The 25450-nt window shown below is 44.1% G+C and overlaps 1 protein-coding gene across 1 annotated transcript; it reads left to right on the top strand.

The window, feature by feature from the left end:
- The first annotated feature begins 1243 nt into the window (after positions 1 to 1243).
- pxylp1 (2-phosphoxylose phosphatase 1) lies at positions 1244 to 23162 on the top strand. Its single transcript, XM_083913355.1, has 6 exons — positions 1244 to 1296; positions 4098 to 4244; positions 12932 to 13120; positions 14851 to 14977; positions 21290 to 21429; positions 21666 to 23162. Exons 2-6 carry the CDS (start codon positions 4163 to 4165, stop codon positions 22682 to 22684), a joined length of 1557 nt encoding a protein of 518 aa, XP_083769481.1. The 5' UTR covers positions 1244 to 1296; positions 4098 to 4162; the 3' UTR covers positions 22685 to 23162.
- Positions 23163 to 25450: the final 2288 nt, after the last annotated feature.

Raw genomic sequence — 25450 nt, 5'->3', positions numbered from 1 at the left:
TCTACAGAATATGTTTTGATCTCATTTACAACCAAGAGCATTTGAATACACCACATGCATGTATGACAGTTCCAGCTAGAAGGCAGTGAAGGCAACATGTGCATCCCCGCCGCTGGTCCAGCAGAGGGGGCAGTAAGGTTAGGATTGTGGCTGGTGCTCGCTGTCAGCCCTCCAGACCGGCTTTGACACAACTGTCAAGTTAGAAAAAGAAAGCTAAAGTGAAACCAGAATATATAGTTTGCTTTCAAAATAAGAGCACATTCCATTCATGTGTTATTGTTCTTAGCCGGGCATATAAAGAGATTAAACAGGTCTGTTTCTCAGCACAACACCTGAAATAATCTGTGTCAGTTTGTAACATGCAGTTATAATTTCTAAATCTTAGAATCACCTTCAATTGGCTCAGTGCTTGGTGATTGATATGTTCGCCACTTGGGTTCCTATTATTTGTTATTTAGCGTTACTCTCAGACTACATGTTTACGAGGTCAAAAGTATGGAAGCCAGTGTTTTCTGCAAGTGTTAATTAAAAAAGACAGATCCTGTTAGTCATAACTCAGATCTAAGATAGTATTCTCAAAGTACTGACTTAATATCTCAAAGTATTGAGTTAGTATCTCAAAAATATTGACCTTATATCTCAAAATAATAAGATTTTGTCTAAAATTTTGACTTTGAATCTCAAAATAATGATTTAGTGTCTCAAAAATAATGACTTAGTATCTCAAAATAATGATTAAGTGTCTCAAAAATAATGACTTAGTATCTCAAAATAATGATTTAGTATCTCAAAATAAAGATTTAGTATCTCAAAATATTGACTTAGTATCTCGGAAATAATGTCTTAGTATCTTCAAATAATGAGAAAGTGTCTTAAAAAATTGACATTGTTTCTCAAAATTCTAATTTTGTAACTCTAAATAGTGAGATAGAGTCTCAAAATAAAGAGATAGTGTCTCAAAATAAAGAGATAGAGTCTCAAAATAATGAGATAGTATCTCAAAATAATGACTTAGTATCTCAAAATAATGAGATGGTTTATCAAAATAGTGACTTAGTATCTCAAAATAATGAGACAAATGCAGTATTTTGAGATTCTTTCATTACTTTGATAGTCTGTATCTTTCCCCTGCAGCTCTTTTATTCTGAAAGTGTTCACAGGAAGTGCTGGTGTGCGCTGTGACTGGACGCCGGTGCTCGTCTCCGCTCTGTCGGCTGGAGTAAACCGTACCAGAGAAGCCGAAGCGCTGGATTCAAGTGCCCGGTTGTCTGACTCTGAGACGCTCGCTTCTTTCAGGTAGGGAAACAAATATAATATATTCTTTTTAATGGAGCATTTTTAGCCGAGACACACATTTATTGTTTGTCTGCAGTGATAGCACGACTGTTGGAAGTGTCAGTTTAATGTCTTTACTCGGTTGCTCGCTCGGTGAACCCGAAGCTACTGACACATCAGCACGGGGACACGACTCCGGAGCAACAAGTAGCGAGCCACAAAGTTAGGAAGAGTCCGAAATAACACGCACGACACCGGCTATAACTTAGCTCCATGTGCGGTGTCCTCCGTGGGCCGGTCAGTGGTGTTGTTTAGCTAACGTGCAAAGATTAACGCACGTAAGTAGCTAGCTCACTGTTAGCCAACTAGTTATAATAGCGGCGTCGTAACCACATTTGTTTCCAGCTGAAGAAAACCTCACAATTGAGTTTACTTTTTTAGTAACCAAACTCATGCAACATGTTTCTTTTAACATGTTAGAATCCATTATTGTATTCGGCATATGAAAAATTAATTGAAACCATATGCAAAAGTATCATGCCATTAAATGAAACATGAGACCCAACGGTGCTCTCTCACCGTATCGTGTGACAGATGTTGATTTAAGTTGATATTTCGCCAATACGTGTCTTTTTTGGGGTATTTTTATGCCGAACGCACTGGTTAATCACAGAAGTTATATATGATATTTGACTGGTTTATACTTATACTGATAAATAACTAATATATGAAATTGTCATTTTTTTGACTGGGGTTTGGCGTGACGCGTCTTGACGCTACAGGTTAATGCGCGCAGAGGGCATGTTTGTTGGCCCGGTTCCGCCCTGAAGCATCCTTCACTGTACCCTGGTTAGACGGAGGCTTGGAGACTCCGGGCTGGGACTATTTTTAGTCCGCCCCTAATGGTAGGGTTTACTGTGCAGGGCTACATTTACTGCGGGTTTTAGTGTGTTCCTCCCTCATGTTTCTGCTTGGTTTTCCAACCCTCTGCCCTCGCACTGACTATTCATGAGCATGCATAACTGGAATGCAGCCTAAGTGGTTAGTGCTATGTTGGAAAATGGTACAAGCTGTCTGTGACACTAGAAGATATTTTACATTCATCAAGATGGCCGCAGACAGGAGGAGACTTGATAAACTTATCAAGAAGGCAGGCTCCATCCTGGGATGCCCTGTGGACCAAACATCTTTATGGAGGTGGCCGCCTCCTAATCGACCCTTCGTTCCCTACCCAATCCTATGTTTGCAACTGCAACGAGGCATGTTAGGTCTGCCTGGAGTTAGACTCTGGGTTATCTTTCCCTCATCCTGGTGATCGGCACATTGGCTGATGCTGTTGAATGTCGACTTCCATGTTGAATGGGTTTTCAGTCACGTCTCAACAGTGGAGCAATGCCTACACACCTCCCTTGTCTTCTAATGTTACAAGCTCTCCTAAAAACGATGTCCCCATATAACCAGGTGGTGGGAGAGAGCAGGATGCTGGACAAGCTGTCATCCCTGCTGGTGCAGGAGTCCCACCCCCCTGCAGGTCACTCTCACAGCACTGGGCAGCTCCTTCAGCAACAGACTGATACACCCTAAGTGTGCGAAGGAGAGGTACCGCAGGTCCTTCAGCAACAGACTGATACACCCTAAGTGTGCGAAGGAGAGGTACCGCAGGTCCTTCAGCAACACACTGATGCACCCTAAGTGTGCGAAGGAGAGGTAGCGCAGGTCCTTCCTTCCTGCTGCTGTCAGACTTTACAATCAGCACTGCTCCCAACAGACTTTTGACCTCATCCTCTACCCTGCACTGTGCAACATGCCTGTCACTTCTGTTTATTTGGTCACATTTACTCATATTTACTCTTATTTATTCACTCCATATTATATTATTACAAAAAAACTAAACAAGAACAACTGCACTATATCATGTGAATATGTGTATATGTCTATTTCTATTTCTTCCCTTTTTAAATTTAACTTTATTGCTTATTTTTCCTATTTTTTACCTTATTTTGGAATATTCTGTTGCTGCTTTGACAAAAGAATTTCCTGGTCTGCGGGACATTAAAGGTTTTCTGATTCTGATTCTGATGGTCATGATATGTGGTTATTATATATTAAATTAATTTAGCCTCTAAGCGGTTGACTTGATGTACCCACTATAAGAATCCCTTTTATCTGCCCACTTCAACTTACCTGCAAGCACTTGGACTCATAATCTCAGCACAGCAACATAGGCTACAGAGACTAGTTCATCTCCTCTCATAATCCAAAACAAATCTGAACACACAGACACAATACACACATTTCTAGATTCATATTAACTTATGGATCCTGGTGTTATTGTAATCCTATGAATAAACATCATAAACCCACGCCTTTTAACTCTACAATTGCCTCAGAATCATGATGTTTCAAAGTCAAAGTGATCCAGTGATAGTTGTCTTTACATCCATTGGCACATTACAAACAGTTAATTTGGTATACTTTTAATGGTGCCTAATTGGCAAAATGTAAATAAAAACAAGCCAATGTAGTGGCCCAAAGCATAAGTATGTGTTGTGTAATGGGGTGCCCACAGTGTCAGACCTTTGTTAGAGGGCTGCACCTCAGGAGTATTTTCATAATTGATAGTTTAGTCAAATTTTTCAATGAATCATTTATTTTAAAATGGGGGTGTGGCGGGGTGCAGCTGCTCATAAGCACAATATCTCAAACATTGCTTACTTATTCATACCAAGAAAACAACCCAATGTAATTTAATTTTCTAGTGATATGAAATTGTGAAAAAGTGTTACCACATTGTCGTAAGATCACTCACTCTTTGTCTCCAGACTGCAGCGATGGGCCGTGGGCTGGATGGCTGACGGACAGGGACAAGGACCAATCACGTGATAAGATGCTGGCTCGTAACCGCTTCCTCCTCCTGGTGGTGGTGGGCGGGGCGGTGCTGGCCATCATCAGTATGAGCCTCCAGTTCTGTAAGTGCACTGCTTATGTTTGTGCTTAAGGGCGCACTCACACTGTCCATTCGTACCGTGCCCCGTGCTTTAGGATGATTACCCCCCCCGGCCCAGGCCCATTTGTGCTCCCATTACTTGAAATGATCGGGGCTGCGACTCCAATGCGTATTGCTTGAATGTCATCACTCCTCCGAGATTTAGTTTTGTCTGACGGTTTTTGAACATTTCATGTGACCAAAACTGCAGCAAACACTCACCTTCGCATCAAACCACCACGAACCGTTCGGCGCCATCTTTTTAAATGTCCGTCGAGAGGAACAGACGTTTATAAATAGACATCAGGACCGCCATCAATGCTCGCGCTCATGCCGGTACACATGCGTATGCTACTGCCCATACATGTGCATCTATGCTTTTCAAAAGCCCACCTCTCTCAACCGGGCCGCAACCGGCAAGCGTGCTATGCCTGGGCGCGGTACAGTTGTACCCACACTGGTCAAACAAACTAGACTTTAGCCGCAAAGCGAATACGGCTAAAGCGAGTACGAATGGACAGTGTGAGTGCGCCCTAACTTAACTGCTTTACATTTCGATCCGCTATTTAAAGCCCCTGGTATGTGAAAAAAACCTATTTTGATCAAAAGGGAAGTCGCTCAGCTCTTGTGTTTGCGTGTAAGCGCGTGTCCATACATGCATATCCTTTATTTGCTTTCCCATTCGAGAGACCCCATTCATGGCAAAACAAAGCACAATCCTCTAAAGGCTCCCTATAAATATCCAGCACCAGCAGTGGGACTCTCCTCTAAACCCTTGGGGAGACTGTTGTAACAAACTCACATCTGCTGTGGAAAACCTAGGTGTACAAGATTGTGTCTTTCCTCTATTCTGGCATTGTTCAGCATCCCCTGTAGGTATTGTCTAGACTGTATCCCTGCCAGCCACAGTGAATTCAAGGAAACCACCGCTCAGTAAATGGAGACTGTCTCTCCTGCGATGGAAGTGATTTACAAGCCTCACAGGCATGATTGGAAAAAAAATAACTGGGTGATCAAGCCAGCGGGGCGTGGAGTACAAATGGAAATTTATATTCGGATGTAAAAAATGTGTCTGATTAAGCTATTTTGTGCTGGATTCCTCAGGCAGTGGGAGTGTTTGCGGTGATTTTAAGCTTGTGCCTGGTGTGGACAAGGATTAGACGCGCATAAATCATGCTCTCTCGCACACATGGGATTATAGTGGAATCCAGTGTGAGAGCTGGTATTTTGGACCGCATGCATGCCAGAATTTCATGAGCTGTCCTTCATCAGCTTTTTAAAAAAATACCATCCCCTCATTTAAACTCAAATGTGTAAGCCTTGTATACTGAAGGCTTAGCTGCCTGGACCCTATTTCCCCATGTATTTCTTTGTAAGTGACTAATGGCAACAACTTTTATTGAAATTGGTCCAATATTGAGCTTGAGCTCGAGCTATGCACTCTGGCTGCCATGAACCTGGCTGTTATGTAATCGAACTAGTTGTTTCTGCCACTGACAAGCTCAGATTGTTATTATAATTGCCGTTCAGGCACTTATGTGGAGGGAAATAGAGCCGCTGTTGCAGCAGTGTTTATAAATTGCAGCTGGTGATATAAACCTATGATACAGCTCCACCACATCCACAATAATGCTGCAATTTCTGTTACATATGACAGGGATCCACTAAGTGCAACGCTTATTAGAAAACAGTGTTTTCCACCATGAAGACACCTGTTGCAATTTTGTCAAGAGGTGGAGGTGGACCAAACATTTTTACGGAGGTGGCCGCCTCCTAATCGACTTTTCGTCCCCTACCCAATCCTATGTTTGCACCTGTAACTAGGCATGTTAGGTCTGCCCGGAGTTAGACTCTGGGTTCTCTTTCCCTTGTCCTGGTGATCGGCACATTGGGTGATGCTCTTGAATGTCGGCTTGCATGTTGAATGTGTTTTCAGTCACATCTCATACAACGGTGGAGCAATGCCGACACACCTCCCTTGTCTTCTAATGTGACAAGCTCTCCTAAAAATGATGTTCCCATACAACCAAACTGCGTTGTCAACTACATTACGCAGGAAACATATTCTCCCCTGGAACCTGCAAGCGGGTTTTTCAGCACCGCCGTTTAATTTGCGCTCCCCGTAGTGTGACTTACTGGTAAACTAGCTTACAGCTAATGGCTAGAAGTTTCCGATGGAGTTATAGCTAAACGCTTAAAATAATACTGTTGCTGTACAAGAACATAACATTACATCAGAATATCTCTCACTTAATGCCATATTGACATGCAGCGAGACCAAAGCGGACAGGACATAGCAAAGGGTTAATGTCTCTGTAGTGACAGCTAGTGTTTGTGTAGGTGCGAGTGTGTGTCTGTGTGTCAGCTTGGCTGTGTGTGTATGTGTGAATGTGTGTATGAACGTATATATATTTGTGTGTGTCTCTGTGCATGACTGTGGGGGTGGGAGGGTTGGGGTCTTTTAACTTTCTTCTCCTGATTTTATTTGATGTTTCTGTACATCTCTGTGAGGCACTCTGCGATACTTAAATAAATGTTGATTTGATTTGAATTCTCAGTGCAGGAAAAACCCTACCACTGCAGCAGCCTAAACACACAATTTAGCCAATGCCTGATTTGGTGTGAATGAAACCCTACTCATACTGACAACCCCAAATACACACTTCCCTGGGCCATTGCTCCCCCCCTCCGCTGGATAATAATGTGTGCTTGACTGCCTAAGAGGAGATTGCGGCGTAAGTTATTATTAATACCTCACTCTTATCTGCTGCCCTGTAATCTTCTCCCTTTAAAACTCTCAGAGGCAGAGAACGATGCTGAGAAGAACTGGAAGTGTTGAGGTGTTTGCACACGTGTCTGTCTTCCAGGGTTGATTCTGTCCCCTGTTTTTATTTTCTTCAAAGTGGAAAATTCAACCGATTATGTGTTTTTTCCTCCGCAGGTTTATTTTTTGATTAGTAGCACTGCTGGAAAAAAAAGTCGCTATCATCATTTATTCATCACACATTCTGTAGAGAAGGATTTGAGCCGTTATCCAGGAGAAACATGGGATGAAAGCGTATGGGATTTATCCTCATGTTTAATGGATGGTTTGCTTCTGTTCATTTTTAAAAATCATCTTCGCTTCCTGCATTTCAGTCTGTTTCTCTGCACTACCTTCTGTCTAATCCCCTTTGCTTTTAGCAGAAGCCCATTCATGTATTTATTATTGTTTCTTGACCATTACCACGAGAGACTGAGCGACGGATGATGATCGATGGTAGAGAAAATGCGTCTCCCTGGCTCCAGGCTACCTCAAATTAAAACCTAGAACACAGCAGCGAAGGGCGCGATCGCCACGCTGATTGACATGTGAGGGACTCCCAGAGGAAAGTGCTGACAGAGCTCAGAGACACTCCAGAGAGGAGGACTCTAGGAGAAGTGCCTGCACAGAACAGAAACGGGGAACTATTTTCAGATGTTAGCAGCAGTGAGGGGAAAGGTAAGGCGGAGCTCGATGGGAGTTAAGTGCTTCAGGAGTGCTGGTGGATCCACAGTGAGAGGGGAATGTCATGGGAGGATATAAAAGGAGACATAGAAAGATAGGTTGCCTCTGAGCAATGAGAGGTTTAACCGCAGTTATACAAAGAGCTGGAATGAAATAAATGCATGTTTGAGGGAGAAACCAGACAAAAGTTAACACTTAAGGCCCAAACAAAATGCGGCCCAGACAGTACATTTCTTTTCACCAACTTTTGTAACTATTCCAAAACAAAAAAAACACCAACAAGCATTGTTAAATGTTTAATAGGCAGAGCTCCAAGCACTTAGCATTTTTTTCCCTGCACATTCCTCACATTCTTACTTTCTACAGTGTCTCCACTCACGGATGAATCAGAGCAATTGTCTCTTTACTGACAGAGACTGTGCCTTCAGAGAAGAGACGGGAGTGCTGAGATCTGGACCAAAGGCCCGTCTTAATCTCGCTCTAAGATAAGTCTAAAGCAATCTAGACAGCTCCACGGAAATAAAGGCTTATTTAAGACATTAGGGCGCACTCACACTGTCCTTCCGCACCGCGCCCCGGGCTTTAGGGTACTTGTCCCCCCTCCCTCTCCCCCCGCTTGCCAGCCCGTTTGTACTCACACTGCCTGGGCCAACGTCACACGCATTGATGACGTCATCGCAATGCGTCGCATTGTTTACAAATTTCACCATAGACCTCAGAGTTTTTGTGTGTCTTGTCGACTGTTTTTGAATATTTTCATCGACCAAATCTGCAGTAAACACTCCACCTCCGCATCACACCAACGTGAACCTTTCGCCGCCATTGCTGTTGTTGTTAAATGTATGCGCATGGTCCGTCCTTCTATTTTCTATGTCCGAACAGGCGCACAGGAAATGACCTCAGAACCGTCATAGGCCTCGTGCTCGTACATTTGCAAACGCGCACCTCTCTCAGACGGGCCGTGGACAGCCAGCTGGCCGCAGTTATGCGCGGAGCGGTTGCACTCACACTGGTCAAACGCACTAGGCTTCAGCCGAAAAAACGGTTTTGGCCCGGTGCGGAAGGACAGTGTGAGTGCGCCCTTAGTCACTTTAACCCAGGCTGACTTTGGACTATGAGCCCTGTTTCTAGAGTAACAAATGACATTCATGGTTCCCAAATGATGAATTATAATAATTTGTCTTGTCATCTAGTGCCATCATCAGTTAGAAAAAGTGATTGGTCCAATTCTTTGGATTATGATCACATACCTGGAAATCTTCTGTAATCCCCTACACCCTCAGCTGTACTTTGTACTAATGGACATAGTAAACATTAGCATTATCATCACACACACGCTGGTATGTATACAAGCATTTAGCTCAAGTACAGCCTCACAGCTGCTAGCATGGCTATAGACATTATCTGAGCCAACTAAACTAAACTATAGGTCTGAAAGGGAAGTGACACTCAAATGTAAGCTGCCACTGAACCATTGTACCACTTTAAATAGATATAGACTAAAACTGAATATCAGATTGCACACGCTTTGATGAGATACTCCATACTAAAGGATTTGGATCAGCAGGGGGGCAATCTGGGGTCTTATCAGTACACCCCTAGCTTTGGCTGTATTGCCAGGCGTAATGATTAATTAAATGTGCTGAGGAGAATGTTAATCTGCGCTCAGTTACGGTTTGTATTCTTGGCGCTTGTTTATAAACCTGCATAGATCTGCCTCTTCCAGTTGTGAATAGTTTTTGATTAGTTCCCTGAGAGCAAGAGATAATTAGAGTGATGTGTAAAATATGCCCCTTGATTATGATGGGCAGCTGCAGGTTTCCATTAACACACAAACACACACACACACACACACACGCGCGCGCACACACACGCACACGCACACGCACACGCACACGCACACTCACACGCACAAAGTTCGGAGCCCGTGTCAATATTTGTCGCTGAGTTTTGGTTACCGCACTTTGGAGTCAGGTAGGTAACTGAACGGGGGGCAAACCATATTCCGTGAGTGCGTGTTCACCTCGTAATTACTGCGGTGCAGTAGCTGACACAAATTTGTGTGTGCGCATTATTGAGGCAGAGCACCCTCTTTGCTCAGGCCTTCAAGGTAGAAGTCAAGCTGTGTCTGCATAACGATGAGCTCCACAACACGGAGGTGGAAGACTTAACAGGGCGGACTATGTTTAGCTCTGGATTTGTGAGCAAGGATGCATGCGTATTTGTACGTGTGTAAGTGTAAAGATATGCCATTATATAATTCAAGAGAAGTGTGACAACATATATAAGTGTCAAACTGAGTTGTCGGCTTTGTCGAAAAAACCCTCTCAGGCCGCCTTCTTTTTCTTTTTTTAAGATGAATGTAGGTGGATGGAAAGTTGGAGACACATAAGGCCTAAATGCTTATTACACACTTATTACAGTGCGTGTGCGTGCGCGTGTGCGTGTGTGTGTGTGTGTGTGTGTTACAGTGAGCTCTGTGTGCCATTGCTGTCAATGCACTTGGTAGTGTTGTGCACTGAGCTACAAAAGCCCCATTGTGTAGGTGACTGTGGCTGAGTTGGCCTCCAAAAGTTTGGTTAGTCCAGGCAAGCGTGTGTGTGTGGATGGGTAGGTGGGGGTGGGGGTGGCAGTGTATGGGCACGGGGCGTAGAGGTTGTGGTAATGAATGAGCTCCAGTGTGTGTGTGGCTGGACCTCAAGCTACCGAGCAGTCGTCAAAATGGTCTCCGCTGTCGCCGCACACCTTCTCCTCTTCCTCGTCAGCGGTAAGTTTATGCAGAAATCTTCTTATAGTAAATCAACTCTTTAAATGATGAGTCACCATCTAGAAGTAAGGATGTCCACATGGATTTCACCACTTATTTAACTTTAGTTAGTTGTTGCTCAGCCATTTCAGCAGCTTGTTGAGATGAAGTGATTCAGTAATGTCTGGCTGTTGAAGAGAGAGAGGTCCGATATAGCTGTAGAAGTGGACACTTTACAGTTTTCACTCTCGGTTGATTCTTTTTAATGTTTGTGATTCTCAATAATTTCCTTCATATTTTTTCCCATGGCGATGTGGTACATTTCGTTCAACAGTTTTGTATAATATTTTGTGGTGCTCCATGTTTGTTGATTAGGTGATGCAATCACAGTTTGTCTGACCAACAGGCCGAAGCCTAAATGTATTTCATTTGCTAAAATAATAGACAAAGAAAGCAGCGTAAAGCACTTTTCACACTGGAAAAGGTGGATCTGTAACCATCCAACATTGTCAGAAAATAATGAAAAATACCTGTATTAGCTTCCCAGAGCCAAAGCTGACGTCTTTAGATTGTTTGTTTTGTCAGACCGAAAGTCCAAAGCCCAACAATATTACATTTACAATTAAAGAATGAAAAAACAAGTACTGTTGAGGCTGCCTCTTACCCTCAGGGTTTTGGAAAACTTTGTTGAGAGCTGTATCTGAGATACGTGATCCTGGGAGCTGATTTCCAAAGCAAACGGTGGATACTGGCACAAAATGTCTCGTCTGCAACTCTGAACTTTATGAGCTCAGCTGGAGAGAAGGGGAAATGGAAAACTGTATGTGTGACTGTGTGAATGCAAGAGAGAGAGAGAGACAGTGTGACGGTTAACCCTTTAATTACTACACCCTGCATCTATACACCTATAAGGGTTGTTATAGCGATGAGAAACCATTAGCTCTTTGTGCCTTATGATGGGCCTCTCTTCTTTCTCCTTTCTCTGCAGCAGGATGTAATATTTGCACAGTTGACTTGTCAGCTTGGATTTCTAATGTGTGTGTGTGTGTGTGTGTGTGAGAGAGAGAGTGAGAGATGGTGGGAGACGTAAGTAGGATTTGGATATCCCTAAACGTCTTTATTCTTCAGAGTTGGATCTTTGTGAATGGGCCTTCCAGTTCCCACATCAACATCTCAGCTCTTTCTGGAGCATTTCTGCCAGGGGTCACAGGTCATTGGTGTCCAGGCAACATACTGGTAGCAGTGAGGGGTTTTGGGGCACAGAGCTATTGACATGGAGATGAACTACAGTTGAATTGGTTTTCTTCATTTTAGGCACCCTGGCACTGCTCCGCCTGTCGGCCTGGCTACTTTTTTCTGGTCCCATTTATGAATAACTGCCCTAAATATTTCTAGGTTTTTGATCCTTTTTTTAAGAGTTGCCAAATGACTCTCCCTCTTCCTGTGCTAGCGGTACAACTCTATGGATGCCGATGTTGGTTTGTCAGTCGGTTTACCACTAAAGTAGCTCAACAACAATGGGATGAATGGCCATGAAATTTCATCATCAGGTTAAAACTTGAATTTGTCTAGTTACTGGTTTATGACGACATACCTTGAATACTCCCATCAGACTCGTTTAGTGCTAATTGGCAAATGTTAGCATGCTAAAATACTAAAAAAAAATTGTGAACATGGTAGACCTCTGAGGTTGTTAGCATGCTGACATTAGCATTAAACCTGTGAGCATGTTAGCATGCTTACATCAGCATTGATTTCAAAGCAACCCTGTGCATAAGTACAGCCGCATAGAGCTGCTAGCATGGCTGTAGATTCCTGAGGTTCTAGCAGGGTCTCCTGTGTGGATGATGCGCACTGTCCACAACACGCACACCTGTTGATGAAGAGAGCCACGTAAAGTTTCTTCGACTGGCACGCAGGGGTGTAAATCTAGACAGTTGAGGCAGTGTGGTTACACTCGGGGCCCATGGGGTGGTGGCGCCCATAGAGGATTGGGTCCTCAAACAATGTGTTGGGCACAGAATGCACCCTTGTGCGTGCGTGCGTGCGTGCGTGCGTGCGTGCGTGTGTGTGTGTGTGTGTGTGTGCGCATTCAAGTATGAACTGAATAGATTTTGAAGTCAAAGGTCAAGCTTACTGTGACCTCACAGAATGCATTTTTGGCCACGACTCAAGAATTCTGACAACATTTCACACAAAAGGGGTCAAAGGTCAACTTAACTTTGACATCAAAATGTTACTGTCAGTCATTCGACGCCATAACTGAGGAACGAAAGGGGAGACATTTGGTTGGATACTGAACTGTTGACACTATACTTCAACTGTACTGTTTAGATCTTCTGTGCTACCGGTTAAATATGTGGGAAGCATCCACGTTTCACCAAAAAATACACTTAATACCCTTTATTACCATAACTTCCATTCTCTTGTTCTACAGTGAACCTGATCCCCACCACTCCCGTACTGGAGGAGCGACCCTTCCAAGCTGCAGATGGAGGTGCTTGGGTGGCTCTGGGGAAGAGCAGAAAAAGAGTGTTCCCCGTGCCTCACACCCAGGAGCCCAATCCCATATCTGAAGCTTACAGCTATTGCAACACTCCCAACCGCACCGAACAGGCCTGGGAGGGTGAGACCAACACACACTGACAAATAAAATCTAATCCGAGTCACTGCAAACCTGTGTAATATGTGATTTTAAACTCGGTTACATCTACGAAAGATGAGAGCAATTATAGGCCATAAACTTGAGCAGTTAATCATTTCGAATTTGCCAGCAGCAAGTTTCAGAGCATCACTATTTCAGAGCATTAAAAACTAATTTAGATCAGTACTCCCACTGTTAGAATCACCCAATTTGATGGACAGCGTATAAATACTTAATATAGTAATAATGTCAGATTTAGTGTGTCAGGACACGGGGGATGTGGTAATTGTGCGAAAGTCATTTCCACTAGATTGCGTCATCCATAATGCTGCAGTGCTCTCTCTCTCTCTCCGTACAGCACAGCAGCTGCTTTGAGGAGCATTGAGAAGTCAGCACAGCCCGAGGCAAACACATAAATATCCTTCACCACCTAAGACAAGTTCTACCACCCACCATTAGTTTTAGTCTATGTTTATTTCTGGATGTTACTTTTGTCTCTGAAGAAGAAGAAACACACCATTACGTCTTTTATATTTAGATCATAAGTTATTTTAAAATCAGGAAGAAGTTCTTTGTTTTTCTCCGGTGCTGTTATTATCCCTGTGACGTGATCCTTTTCAAAGTCTCCTGGTTTTTCCCCAAATCTTCTTAATTTACTATAAAACACACACACACACTCACAGCCCCCAGAACATTCATTGCACTCACGGACAATGTTGTTGTCTTCCACGTGGCCACGACATTTGTTCAGTTAACATTTGCCTTTTGTACGACGTAACATGCATTAACTCTCCTACCCTTGGTTGATCTCCTGAGTTGAGCAATGTCCTTTAATTTAAATGATTTAGTTGTTATATTTGATTTAGAGTCGAAGCCTTTGGAATATTTTTAAACCCACAGGTGATTTTTTGGACGACTGACATGCTATCAGGTTTGTTTAGGGCAGGGGTGTCAAAGTGATCCAGTAAAGGGCCGTGTGGCTGCAAGTTTTCATTCCAACCAAGCAAGAACTCACCTGACTCGACTTACTCAATCACCTGAACTGTCTTCACACAGTTGATTTGTTGGACCAGGTGTGTTTTTGATTGGTTGGAATGAAAACCCGCAGCCACACGGCCCTTTACTGGATCACTTTGACACCCTTGGTTTAGGGAATGAGTTTGCAAACTTTTGCTCATTTGCACATTAAGCAGATGCAGAAAAAACACAAGCATTAGAGTATTGGGAGTTGTGTTTCTGTCCACCTGATGAATCTAAGTCCAATATTTACTTGCTTTTCGTTTTTTCCTCCGACTCCTGAGAATACTCTTGGCTCTTGGCTAATCGCTAACTGTGTCACAGATCATTCTACCAATTTGTGCTGGGCAGGTAGTATACAGTGGGTTTATTAGAGCTTTAAAATTAAATGAGCTGCCTACTTCGTCTTAAAATGACTGACGAGAGTGATTATAAAACCAAAACAGTAAAGTTAGGTCATAAAACCAAAACAATGGACATTAAAAAGCTTTGTGGAGCCGAGGGAACCTGCAGAGTCTCTGTCTACATTTATTCCCTTTTGAAGCAGCATAGAGTCCTTGAATAATCTAACTGCAGTGTTAACGTCCATTCATTTTTAACAAAAGTGAAACTGTTTTTCAGAAGTAATGATGAAAACATCACTGACATTACACTCGCAGTTTCAAGGGTGAATGCTGATGAGTCTCCTCTGACAGGTCACAGTCCTGCTGACTACAAGCTGCTGTCTGTCCAGGTGTTGGTTCGCCATGGCGACCGCTACCCACTCTACTACATCCCCAAGACCAAACGGCCCGCCATCGACTGCACCTTGTCCATCAGCAGGTACACACACACGCACCCGCACACACACACACACGCACGCGCTTCCTACCAAAAGTATAATACTAGTAAAACAAGTATATTGTTTATAGTTTCTCGGTATATTACTGTAGAAGTATGTGTTCATCCCTGTAGTGTCCCTCCCATTTGATGTAAATGTTTGATCTGGAATGGAGAAACATTCAACAACACAGTGGACCGAGAGAGCACTACGACTTGAAAACATGTGCAAAAGGGACAAAACAAACCTCTTCTGTACTTAAACAACACATTTATTGCGTTTGAGAGAAAAAAACAACCTACCTGTCATAAAGAAACTCAAAAAACAAAAAAAAAGCAGTGCGACACAGGAAGTTCATGAATGTATCATGAAGACCTTTAAGTATAATCCAATACAATCGACCTTCAATAAACACTATCTTTGGAAAGGCTGGCAGTGTGTTCGTGTGGTATGATGTCAGAAACTAGTTGATACAACTCTCTTTTTTTTTAAATTGCATCTATTAATTTATTTCTCAGGTTGAAGGTTCGCCTCTACGCTAATTTGAATCAGTATTCCCTGAGGTCTGCAGGGCACCAGATGATATAGCGTAACATTACATTTGCTCCAAAGTGTGGAAATGCATATACAGCATGCATGAGGAGCAACAAGCAAGACAATATCACATCAGGCTGTAAAAACACAGGAATTTGCTATAAGGTGTTATATAAGACAGTGGATGGAAGAGAGGGGATTAAAACAAACAATATCTAGTGGTATTGTTACATTTAATTGCATTATATTGCACGGTGTTCATGTTGTTTTGCCTCATTATGTTCCAATTAAATAACACTATGGGAACGACCAACGGAAATAAAATGAGAAGCTTAACGAGGTGCAGTCTTCATTTGTTTGCGAGACTGAAGATAAAGGCTTAATTCCCGCAGTTTCAATTAATCCAGGTCAGAGTTAAGGGCACAAAATGCCACGGGGATTTAAGCCGGCTTCCCGAGCAGAGCCCCGACTACAGCTTTGTAATGCCTAACAAGGAGACTCGCTGGAAAAGGGGAGAGTGAGACAGCAGTTACAACAGCTTCCCACATCCCCCCGACTTGACAGCAGCAGTCAGGAGATGAGCTCAGTGTGTACAACAGGAGGTACTTATACATTTAATTATTTTGAGGTATTTGGGAGGCTTACAAGAAATGGCAATTTGTTTAACTATTTAAAATTTCAGGATGTGAAAAGGCACTTAACTCAAGAATTCAACAGTTCTCTCAGTTGTCCCTGTGTTATTGCATGTGTCAGCGGCAGCGGGTGGGTTTGCTTTGCTACATCTGTTCTGCCGTGCTTCGGTGCAGACGGGTACACGCTTCTAAACGCGTCTTCACGGGGAATCAGACTCGTTGACTTCTTGTCTCGCTTGATTCGAGCAACACGCTCGCCGAGCAGCTCTGGTTGGGCAGAACTGTCGCCTCTGCACAAAGCGTCTGCAGACATGTGGGTGGAAAGTACACACGAGCTCAAACTGATACGGTTATCTTCTTTAATTCATTACGCTCCATTTCTCTCATCTGTATCATTTCCTCTCGTTCTTGCCTTTGACGTTGGCACTCTGGCTCTGCTCACGTTGCTGCTCTTTTAAGAGGGCTTCGATGCCAGCTCCCGATAGGGAGTTATTAAAAGCCAGCACGCCTCTGTACTTCAGCTTCAGAAGAAAGTCTGAAATCAGCACTTTCACACCCGGCTCCTGTGTGTATACATTAACTGAAATGTATGCAAACGCTTCATATTCTGGATTCAAAAATAGCAGGTTGTTATCACAGCTTGTTTTTGGCTAGCTTTGGGCGGCAGTAGCCCAGTCCATAGGTGACTTGGATGGGAACCGTAGGGTCGCTGGTTCAAGTCCCTGTGTGGACCATGTATGGAGCGTGGACTGGTGGCTGGAGAGGTGCCAGTTCATCTCCTGGGCACTGCCGAGGTGCTGTTGAGCAAGGCACCGAACCCCCAACTGCTCAGGGCACTGGTCACTGGCAGCCCCCTCGCTCTAACATCTCTCCTTAATTGCATGTATAGGTCCTGTTTGTGCATGTGTGTATTTCGGGCCTGTGTGTGTGTAACATGAATAACAATAATAGAGTGAAAAAATTCAATTTCCCCGTGCGGGATAAATAAAGTAATTCTTCTTTTGCGCACACACTGTCTTGGTTGATTTATTTAGACCATACGGTCAATAAATTCCCTGTGACCTATCCCCTGTTTTGGGTCCGTGTACCTGAGTTCAGATTTAGCCAATGACTTAATTTTGCACAGAGCTTTCACTGCAGCCACATCAGCTTTGCACATCTGGACGGAGCTTGCAAGCTGTAATCTTTAGAGCTGGCACAGTGACACACCGTTGCATTTCAGATTGATGCAAATGATCTGCACATCTAATTGTTATTGTTTTTAAATATCCTTGATCTTTGAACTCGAGCTGAACGTCGGTAATCCAGCACACAAGCCTCTTATGACGGAGGTTGGGTCAATTCACAAATGGACAGAAATGGAATTGACTCTCGTCCATGAGCTAACATCCCCCCCCCTTTGCTCAGGGAGCTGCTCTGTGACAAACAGTCGTATCCTCTGGCTGTAGCACTCGGGCAAATTGAACATGCAAATAAAACTGTTGGATTAAAATACACTTTCTGCTAGCACGTTAGCACGCTGACATTAGCATTTACTGTAGCTCAAAGCGGACGCGTCGCTGCAGACTCACTGTCACAAAGAGATCGACAATATACTATTAAACAAGGCTGAGTTGAGTTTGAAGGATTATGAAGGTACGAAGTCTTTATAGAGTAAAAGCTCAGAAAGGTTGATTTAACTGAGCCACCGCATTGAGGCTGAATGAGTCCATCTGTTTGGGGTTTGAATGCCCTTGTATTGCAGGGAGATTGATTATTAGAAGCTTATCAAATACGCCTGTGTTCTGGTACTAATGTTGGGTAGTTCTGTTTTTATTTAGAGCAGGGTGTAATTACAGGGATCTGAACAAGCATATGCCCAGGGCTGGATCCTTAGAGAGAGCTCAGTCGTCTGTGTGTGTGTGTCTGTGTGTCTGTGTGTGTGTGAGAGAGTGTGTGTGAGTGTGTGTGCTGGCACCAGCTTGCCGACCCACTGTCTCCGTCTGCGGTTAACTGAGCTCTCTTCAGTAGGGAATGTCTCTCTCGCTGTCTCTCTCTCTCTCTCTCTCTCTCTCGCTCTCTCTCTCTCTCTCTTTCCTCTTCATCTTCCACCAGTACAGTCTTTGTCAAGGGTTTTTGTCTATCTGCATCCCATTTACTTCCATTTCTGTCGTACACTCTCCCCCGAGTTTGGACCACAACATCTCATTTCCTTTTCTGTGTATTCCTCCCCCTCATTTATACTACTCCCCCCCCCCCCTCATCTCTCTCCATCCTTTCCTCCCTCCTCACTAATCTCTTTCCCTTTCCTATCCAGTGATAATAATCCCCGCTTAATGTAATTGGGCTCTGTAATCTTCGGTTAGCAACAATCATCCTAATAGACAGCCTGGCCGGCTCTTTGTCCACACCAGTGTCCCCATCCGCTGACGTCTAGCCTCCCAGTGTAGCCAATTAGATCTAGATTGGCCCAAAACTCCCCTCAGCAAACTGATGTACTGATGATTGAGCAGAATGGACCACTGGCTGGCACGATGTCTCACTCGTTTCACCACTCCCGTGTGTCCGTGTGCCTCGTGGTGCATATATTACCGTGCGAGTGGGTATTAAAGTGCAGAGAGAGGCAAGTAGATAGATGGTGACAACAGCTGCTGATGCAACTTGACAATAAAAGGAAATAATGCCCCCAAAGACCGAAAATGTAGGCTAGTGTATTCAAAAGAGATCTTAAACCAGAGTCGTGCTTTGAAGCTTTTCATTCAGACAAAAAAAGGGGAATTATGGAGGAAACAATAAAGCCAGGATTGTCTTTGTAGCTAGTGGCTGTAAATGCCAGATTATTGTGTACTGTGGCCACAACCATCACAGGCATGATTTAAGGGTAATGACTGAAGGTCATTTTTTTATGCTGTTCATGAACCAGTCACTATGGAAACTGTGTGTGCGTGCGTGTGTGCGCGCGCGTCTGTGTGTGTGTGTGTGCGTGTCTGTGTGTGTGTGTGTTTGTGCGTGCGTGTGTGTGCCTTTAATCTGAGCGAGTCGAGCTGCAGCGCCCACAGATTTGTTATATTAAACTGTAATCTTCAATCACCTCTAATCTATCAGAACACCGACTGCTCCTCTCGCCGCCCTCATCCCTGTGTGTGTGTCGGTGTGTGTTTGTGATCACATGTGTGCATGCATGTGAGTGTGTGTCCCAAGGCAACACATCTTTCATCTTTTCCTATCTCCCATCTCCCATATTCCCTCCCACACATATTGAAGTGTGCAGTGGTCCAGCAGTGTTGTGTTAGAGAGACACCTGGTGGGAGATGTAGGAAGTGTCCCTGCAATAATAAATAATAATTCCCAGGATGATGTTTTGTTGGTTGATTGAATGATTGTTGTAAACACAATTTTCCAGACTGACATCAAATGATTTACATTTTTGTTATGATGTACGTTTGAGGTAAAACCTAAAGATAGTCAAATACTTGGGAGTGAAGATCAACAACAGACTGGGCTGGAAATCTAACACCGAGGCTGTGCACAATAAGGGGATGAGCAGACTCTATTTCCTGAGGAAGCTGAGATCCTTCAACGTGTGCAGCAAGATGTTGGAGATCTTCTACCAGTCGCTTGTTGCCAGCGCCATTTTCTTTGCTGCTGTGTGTTGGGGCGGCAGCATCAATGCCAGTGACACAGACAGACTTGATAAAATCATCAAGAAGGCTGGCTCTGTACTCGGTCTCAGGCTGGAGTCTTTGGAGTCCGCGGTGAAGAGAACGCCTAATAATAAATAATTATAAACTGTTAGCCATCATAGACAATGATCAGCACCCTCTCCATCACACAGTGATGGCCACATGCCATCACACTGTACAATAACAGCTAAACTTTGCAGAGCAATACAATCAGACGCACCAGGTGTTTTCCCACAATCTGTCCACTGCGCCGTAGATTATTATATGTTTACATTTGCACTACAATTAGTCCGCTTATTTATACATTTTATTTTTAGGTATCTTTTATATTGTATTTTTAGATTACTGCTTTGATGCGTCTGTGTGTAATGCTGCTGTTACACTGCAATTTCCCAGCTTGGGATCCATTAAGTATTTCTATTCTATTGTATTTACAGTGATAATAAACAGAGAACAACAAGGAATCACCTCACAGGGACTAGAATTATAATAATAATTGATTCGGTTCTGTCGGTGTGGAACAAATTCACGACCCTGACAAGTGTAATTGTATGTAATGTAGCGCTGTTTGATGACTGTATGTAAAGTGCTGCAACTAACAATTATTATCATTATGTGGTCCGACGTGGAAAATGTTTGTTTTGTCGCACCGATGGTTCATAACTCAAAGACATTCAGTTTCAATTCAGTAATTCCAATGAGACAAAAGCAACATTTGAAATGCTGGAGCCAGTAAAAGTGGATTAACGCTCTAACATCTCTCCTTAATTGCATGTATAGGTCCTGTCTGTGCATGTGTGTATTTCAGGCCTGTGTGTGTGTGAGATGATTCATAATAAGAGTGAAAAAATTAAATTTCCACGTTGCGGGATAAATAAAGTAATTCTTCTTCTTCTTCTTCTTCCTCTTCTCTAGTGACCTTTAAAACTGACGCACTGTTCCAACTGGGACATGGCAAAAATGTCCGCTGTGAAAAAAGGCGTATTTCTTAACCTAAGGAAATAAGTGTGGGCCGTTCATACAAAGTACACACCTTAAAATGTGGAGGCTCTGTGTGATCAAAGTCACATTTGTTGATGTGAAGTGACGGAAGTGTTTCTTTTCTGGATCATGACAGTATTTGAAACCCAATTATTTCCTAAAATGCATCATTCCCTGCTTGCTGCAAGAAGTGAGGCTTTAAAATAGGGACGATGAGACAGCTGCTGTAACTGTTTGTCAGAGGCCAACAGTAAAAGATGTGGTTTTAACAGGAAGCCCCCTAGTGTGCGGAATGTGAATGTGTGCTTGGGTATACTGCACTGCCCTGTATTGGTTGAAGTAGATTATTCTGCTTATACCATAGCAACACAGCATAACTATTTTTAAAGTGGCACCGCGTTTGTCTGCCTTGGAGAGGTACGCTGGTGAAGCCGTGTGGTCATCTGAAAATAATGCTCACCCGCGGATCCGTCTCTTACTGTGTGTCATCCCTCACCACCCTCAGGAAGCCTTCCCACCCCCTGCTGAACTCCTTCATCCGTCACATGGGCCAGGGAGCTCGCGGCCATTGGGAGTCACCACTGGGCTCTATTCCCCGTCTGCCCAACCACAGTGCCTGTGAGATGGGAGAACTCACGCAGACAGGTAGGCAAGGAACGAGATGTTTTCTTTTCATCATCAACCTCCTCGGAACTTTCCCAGACCAGTAGTACATGTTTATTTATACACATGTTCAATCGGCTTCAAATGCTACTTTAGAGTTTGCAGTTTTGAGTAATCCTACAAGTAAATCAATGTTAATCTACAAGGTAATGTCTTATTTCGTGCATTCAAGCCTTTCATCAAGTACAAGTGTCGAACAAGCCTTCATTTGTTTCCAGGTGTGGTGCAGCACCTGCGCAACGGGCAGCTCCTTCATCAAGCCTACAAGCATCACAATTTCCTCCCCTCTGACTGGTCGCCCCGCCAGGTGTGGGTCGAGACCACGGGTAAGAGCCGCACTCTCCAGAGCGGACTGGCCTTCCTCTACGGCTTCCTCCCGGACTTTGATTGGACGAGGCTGACCGCGCGGCACCAGTGGAGCACGTTGTTCTGCGGCTCGGCGTGCGACTGCCCCGCAAGGAACAGGTACCTAGAGGAAGAGCAGAGGAGGCAGTATCGGCTCAGAGTGAGTGACACAGAACTCGAGAGGACTTACGCCGACATGGCGCGGACTTTGGGTCTGCTCACCCGCCAGCTCCGAGCGGCAAACCCTATAGACTCCCTGCTGTGCCACCTGTGTCACGGCATTTCTTTCCCATGCGTTCCCATGGGAGACGGCACCACTGGATGTCTGACAATGGCACAGTTTGCTGTGATTCGTCGACAGCAGCTAGATGATGAGGTGGATCGGAGAAGAGTGGGTCTGTACCGTAAATATGCCGTCCTGGCCATGTACCCCTACCTCAACCGGACTGCCGCCAAGATGGAGCGAGTTGCCAAGGACAACGAGGCTGGCAGACAGCGTCGTGCCGGGGGCGAGGAGGTCTTCACCCTGTCTTCTGCCCACGACGTTACCATGGCCCCGTTGCTAAGCGCCCTAGGACTGGAGGAGGCACGCTTCCCACGTTTTGCAGCAAGGGTAGTGTTTGAACTGTGGAAGAGTCCTCCAGCCACGCAAGGACAGCTGAAGAAGAAGGCTGGCAAAGGTGAGAAGGCGAAAGACGGGGAGCTGTTCATCAGAGTGCTCTACAACGGCGAGGACGTGACATTTCACACCACCTTCTGTCGCTCCCACGACCGCAGCGCCAGCCAGCCCCTCTGCCCTCTGAAGAACTTCCTGTCTTTTGTCAGGAGAGACATGTTCAGTGTTGTCAACGCTACTTCCTACCAGGAGGCGTGCTACAGGCGCCCCGGTTGACAGATGGACAGGAGGGTGACTGAGTAAGGATGCACAGTTGGCAGATGGTTTTACTTTTTTTGTTGTTTTCCACTTTTAAAGATGGTGCACTTTTATGCTGTTCACAGTGTCCTAAAATTCCAGTGAGTGGCAAACACACACAGTACTGTACGTCGTATCTTCGTTAGATCAGTTTCTAACCTTTTTATAAACTTTTTGAATACTGTACAGTATGTTTTCTGAAGCGTATCTGTAAGAGATGATAATTGAAGGGAGGTGGTACGGCACTTAGCCACTTTATTCCTACATTCCTACATTCCATAATTCAATCGAGTTGTACATTTCCAGTATTCCCAAATGCTTGCAAGAAAATGGGATATCGAAGCTGGAATCACTATGCTGAATTAATCATTTTATGGGAAGTATTTTGTGTATCAGCCTGTGAATGTTCTCATTTGTCCAGGTCATCGTTATCCCCAAAGCACTTTCAGTCAAAAGCAACTGGACTTTTTGGATTTGTCTGGGAGGACGTTTCACCTCTCATCCAAGAGGCTTCATCAGTTCAATACTGGTCGGACCAGTCCCAGTCTGGACCAGGACCAGTCCCAGTCTGGTCCAGTCCCAGCCTGGTCCAGTCCCAGCCTGGTCCTTGTCCTGGTCCTTGTCCTGGTCCTGGTCCAGTCCCAGCCTGGTCAGATGCGTACATGAACTGATGAAGCCTCTTGGATGAGAGGTGAAACGTCCTCCCAGACAAATAACCAAGTCCAGTTGCTTTTGACTGAATTTGCTTTGGTATTTTGTGCATCATAAATCTTTTCAATGAAAATTACACTTTGGGGCTAGTTTTGGCCACATTACTCATTCTGACTCATTTGTCTTAGCATTGCCTTTGGTTTTAATGCTAATTCATTGCAGTAGGCTGTTTGTTTAATGATGAGGGTTATTTTGACTTTGACACATTGATGTGGGTCGTTTTTTTGTATTTGTTTTAGCTAAATTGACTGCGGTACTTTGCAAGTTACAACTGATGCGTGTTTTCTTTCCTTGCGTTCATTTACAACTTCATCTGTATTTATACTAATTGGTAATAAAACCAGTCACATCTCACCTTTTGTCTTTGTTTGTGGAAAAACTGAATCAAATAAAGGTTCGTTCTGAGCAGAAATGTCATATCAGCTGTTGAGTAATGGTTTCCTGGTGGTATTTTGGTATAAAACAAAAACAAGTGACCTAAAAAATCCATATATATATGCTTATAATATGCTATGTATGTATATGTATGACTAAATCTTTTTCAAAAGGCATCTCTTCTCTTAATCCTCCACAAGATGGCGTATTAGCTCCACATACCTCATTCAAACCGAGTGTAACCCATCTGCTACCATCAGTGATCCACTTTGTCAACATCGCTGCAGGAGCACAGAGCACAGTCAATACATTTATATAAATGTAAAAACCTTGAGTGCCTATTCCCCCGCCACTAGACAAGTCGTGTGTCATCATCATTAGGAACATAATACAACGCTGACAAGATATCAATTGTACAGCTCATTTTCAAAAGTGCCTCGCCGTGCCTTTTTTTCTTCCCCCTTTCAGAATCCTCAGAATCAGGAGAGTATTGACTGGAAAAATGCAATAACAAGAACGAGTCGGGGAAAATTACATTTGCAGTATATAGATGTGATATTTGTCCTGGCAGTAGACGGCTATTTTCTACTGAATAAACGGCTACGCAATTGATGCCGTGGACGGATTACAAATGTCATCTGCTGATTTATCATTTTGTTACAGTATAAAGGCCGGTGTGCTGGATTGTTTACGAAGTTGTTGTTTGTAATGGAGATTTTCTTAGTCTAGTTTTAATGTTTGACAGGAATGACACTAAAACCGTGCCTGAAAATATTTGAACTCCCAAAACCGGTGGATTTTGTTACATCCCACACCCCTAAACGTCAGTTCTCATCTCAATCGCAGACGTTGAGCCAAAGCGCGTTAGTCAATGCAAATTTATTCCCAAACTTTCCCCGGTCACATCCAAACCTTCTCCCCCGGCCATTTCCCATGTTATGCCATGACGTCAGGGTTGTTAATGATAGGAGCTAACCTTCTCCGTCCGACCCGATTCCTCCCCCTCTTGTCCTGTCCTCTCCCCCAACAACGCCTTGCGCTGCAGGCCCTGAGACCCCTTTGCCACCCACGCCTCTGATGTCATCCTGCCAGACCGAGGTGGAGCAGCAATTTCCTCCCACCGCAACTTGCTCAATCTTTGATGTTGTTACGCTGCCTCCGGCTCTGGCTTATACACCAGTGTGTCTGAGTGTGTGTGTGTGTGTAAGGAGAAGGGTAAAGACAGATCAAGGTGAATGTATAGGGGTTGTGTGCGTGCGTGTTTTCTCTTTGCTCACACTGCGTCATCTTGTTTGTTTGGCCCCCAGAACAAGGTCCACTTGACCCGTTCTGGGTACAAAATCCAGCATATAGATACCCAGACACAACCAGGTCGTCGAGCTTCAATAGCAACACCGTGTCTGTGTCTGTGTGTGTTATTTGGAGGGATGATGCGAAGACAGATGACTGACAGCTCAGAGAGAGTAGGAGAGAAGCACTGTGGTCAACGCTGAGAAGAAGCAAAGATGGAAGAGAGGTAGAGGTTGTGGTTACGGTTCCACATTGACCTCATGGAATCAACCCCGGACTCGGCTCTCTCCAAAACCACAGTTACAGCCACAGGTCGGACGAATTAGAGAGAGAGATTAGATTACATGTTGTGAAGAGATTTCGAAGCAG

The sequence above is a fragment of the Echiichthys vipera genome, assembly GCF_963691815.1.
Source record: "Echiichthys vipera genome assembly, chromosome: 5".
Classification (NCBI taxonomy): domain Eukaryota; kingdom Metazoa; phylum Chordata; class Actinopteri; order Perciformes; family Trachinidae; genus Echiichthys; species Echiichthys vipera.
Note: the sequence above shows the minus strand (reverse complement) of the source record. Positions and strands in the feature narration are given on the sequence as shown.

Bases quoted from the DNA above. Each gene is read 5' to 3' on its own strand.
- pxylp1 (XM_083913355.1), top strand. From the start codon at position 4,163: ATGCTGGCTCGTAACCGCTTCCTCCTCCTGGTGGTGGTGGGCGGGGCG. The intron at 4,245-12,931 runs GTAAGTGCACTG...CTTGTTCTACAG, and splicing joins CAGTATGAGCCTCCAGTTCT to TGAACCTGATCCCCACCACT. The intron at 14,978-21,289 runs GTACACACACAC...CACCACCCTCAG, and splicing joins TGCACCTTGTCCATCAGCAG to GAAGCCTTCCCACCCCCTGC.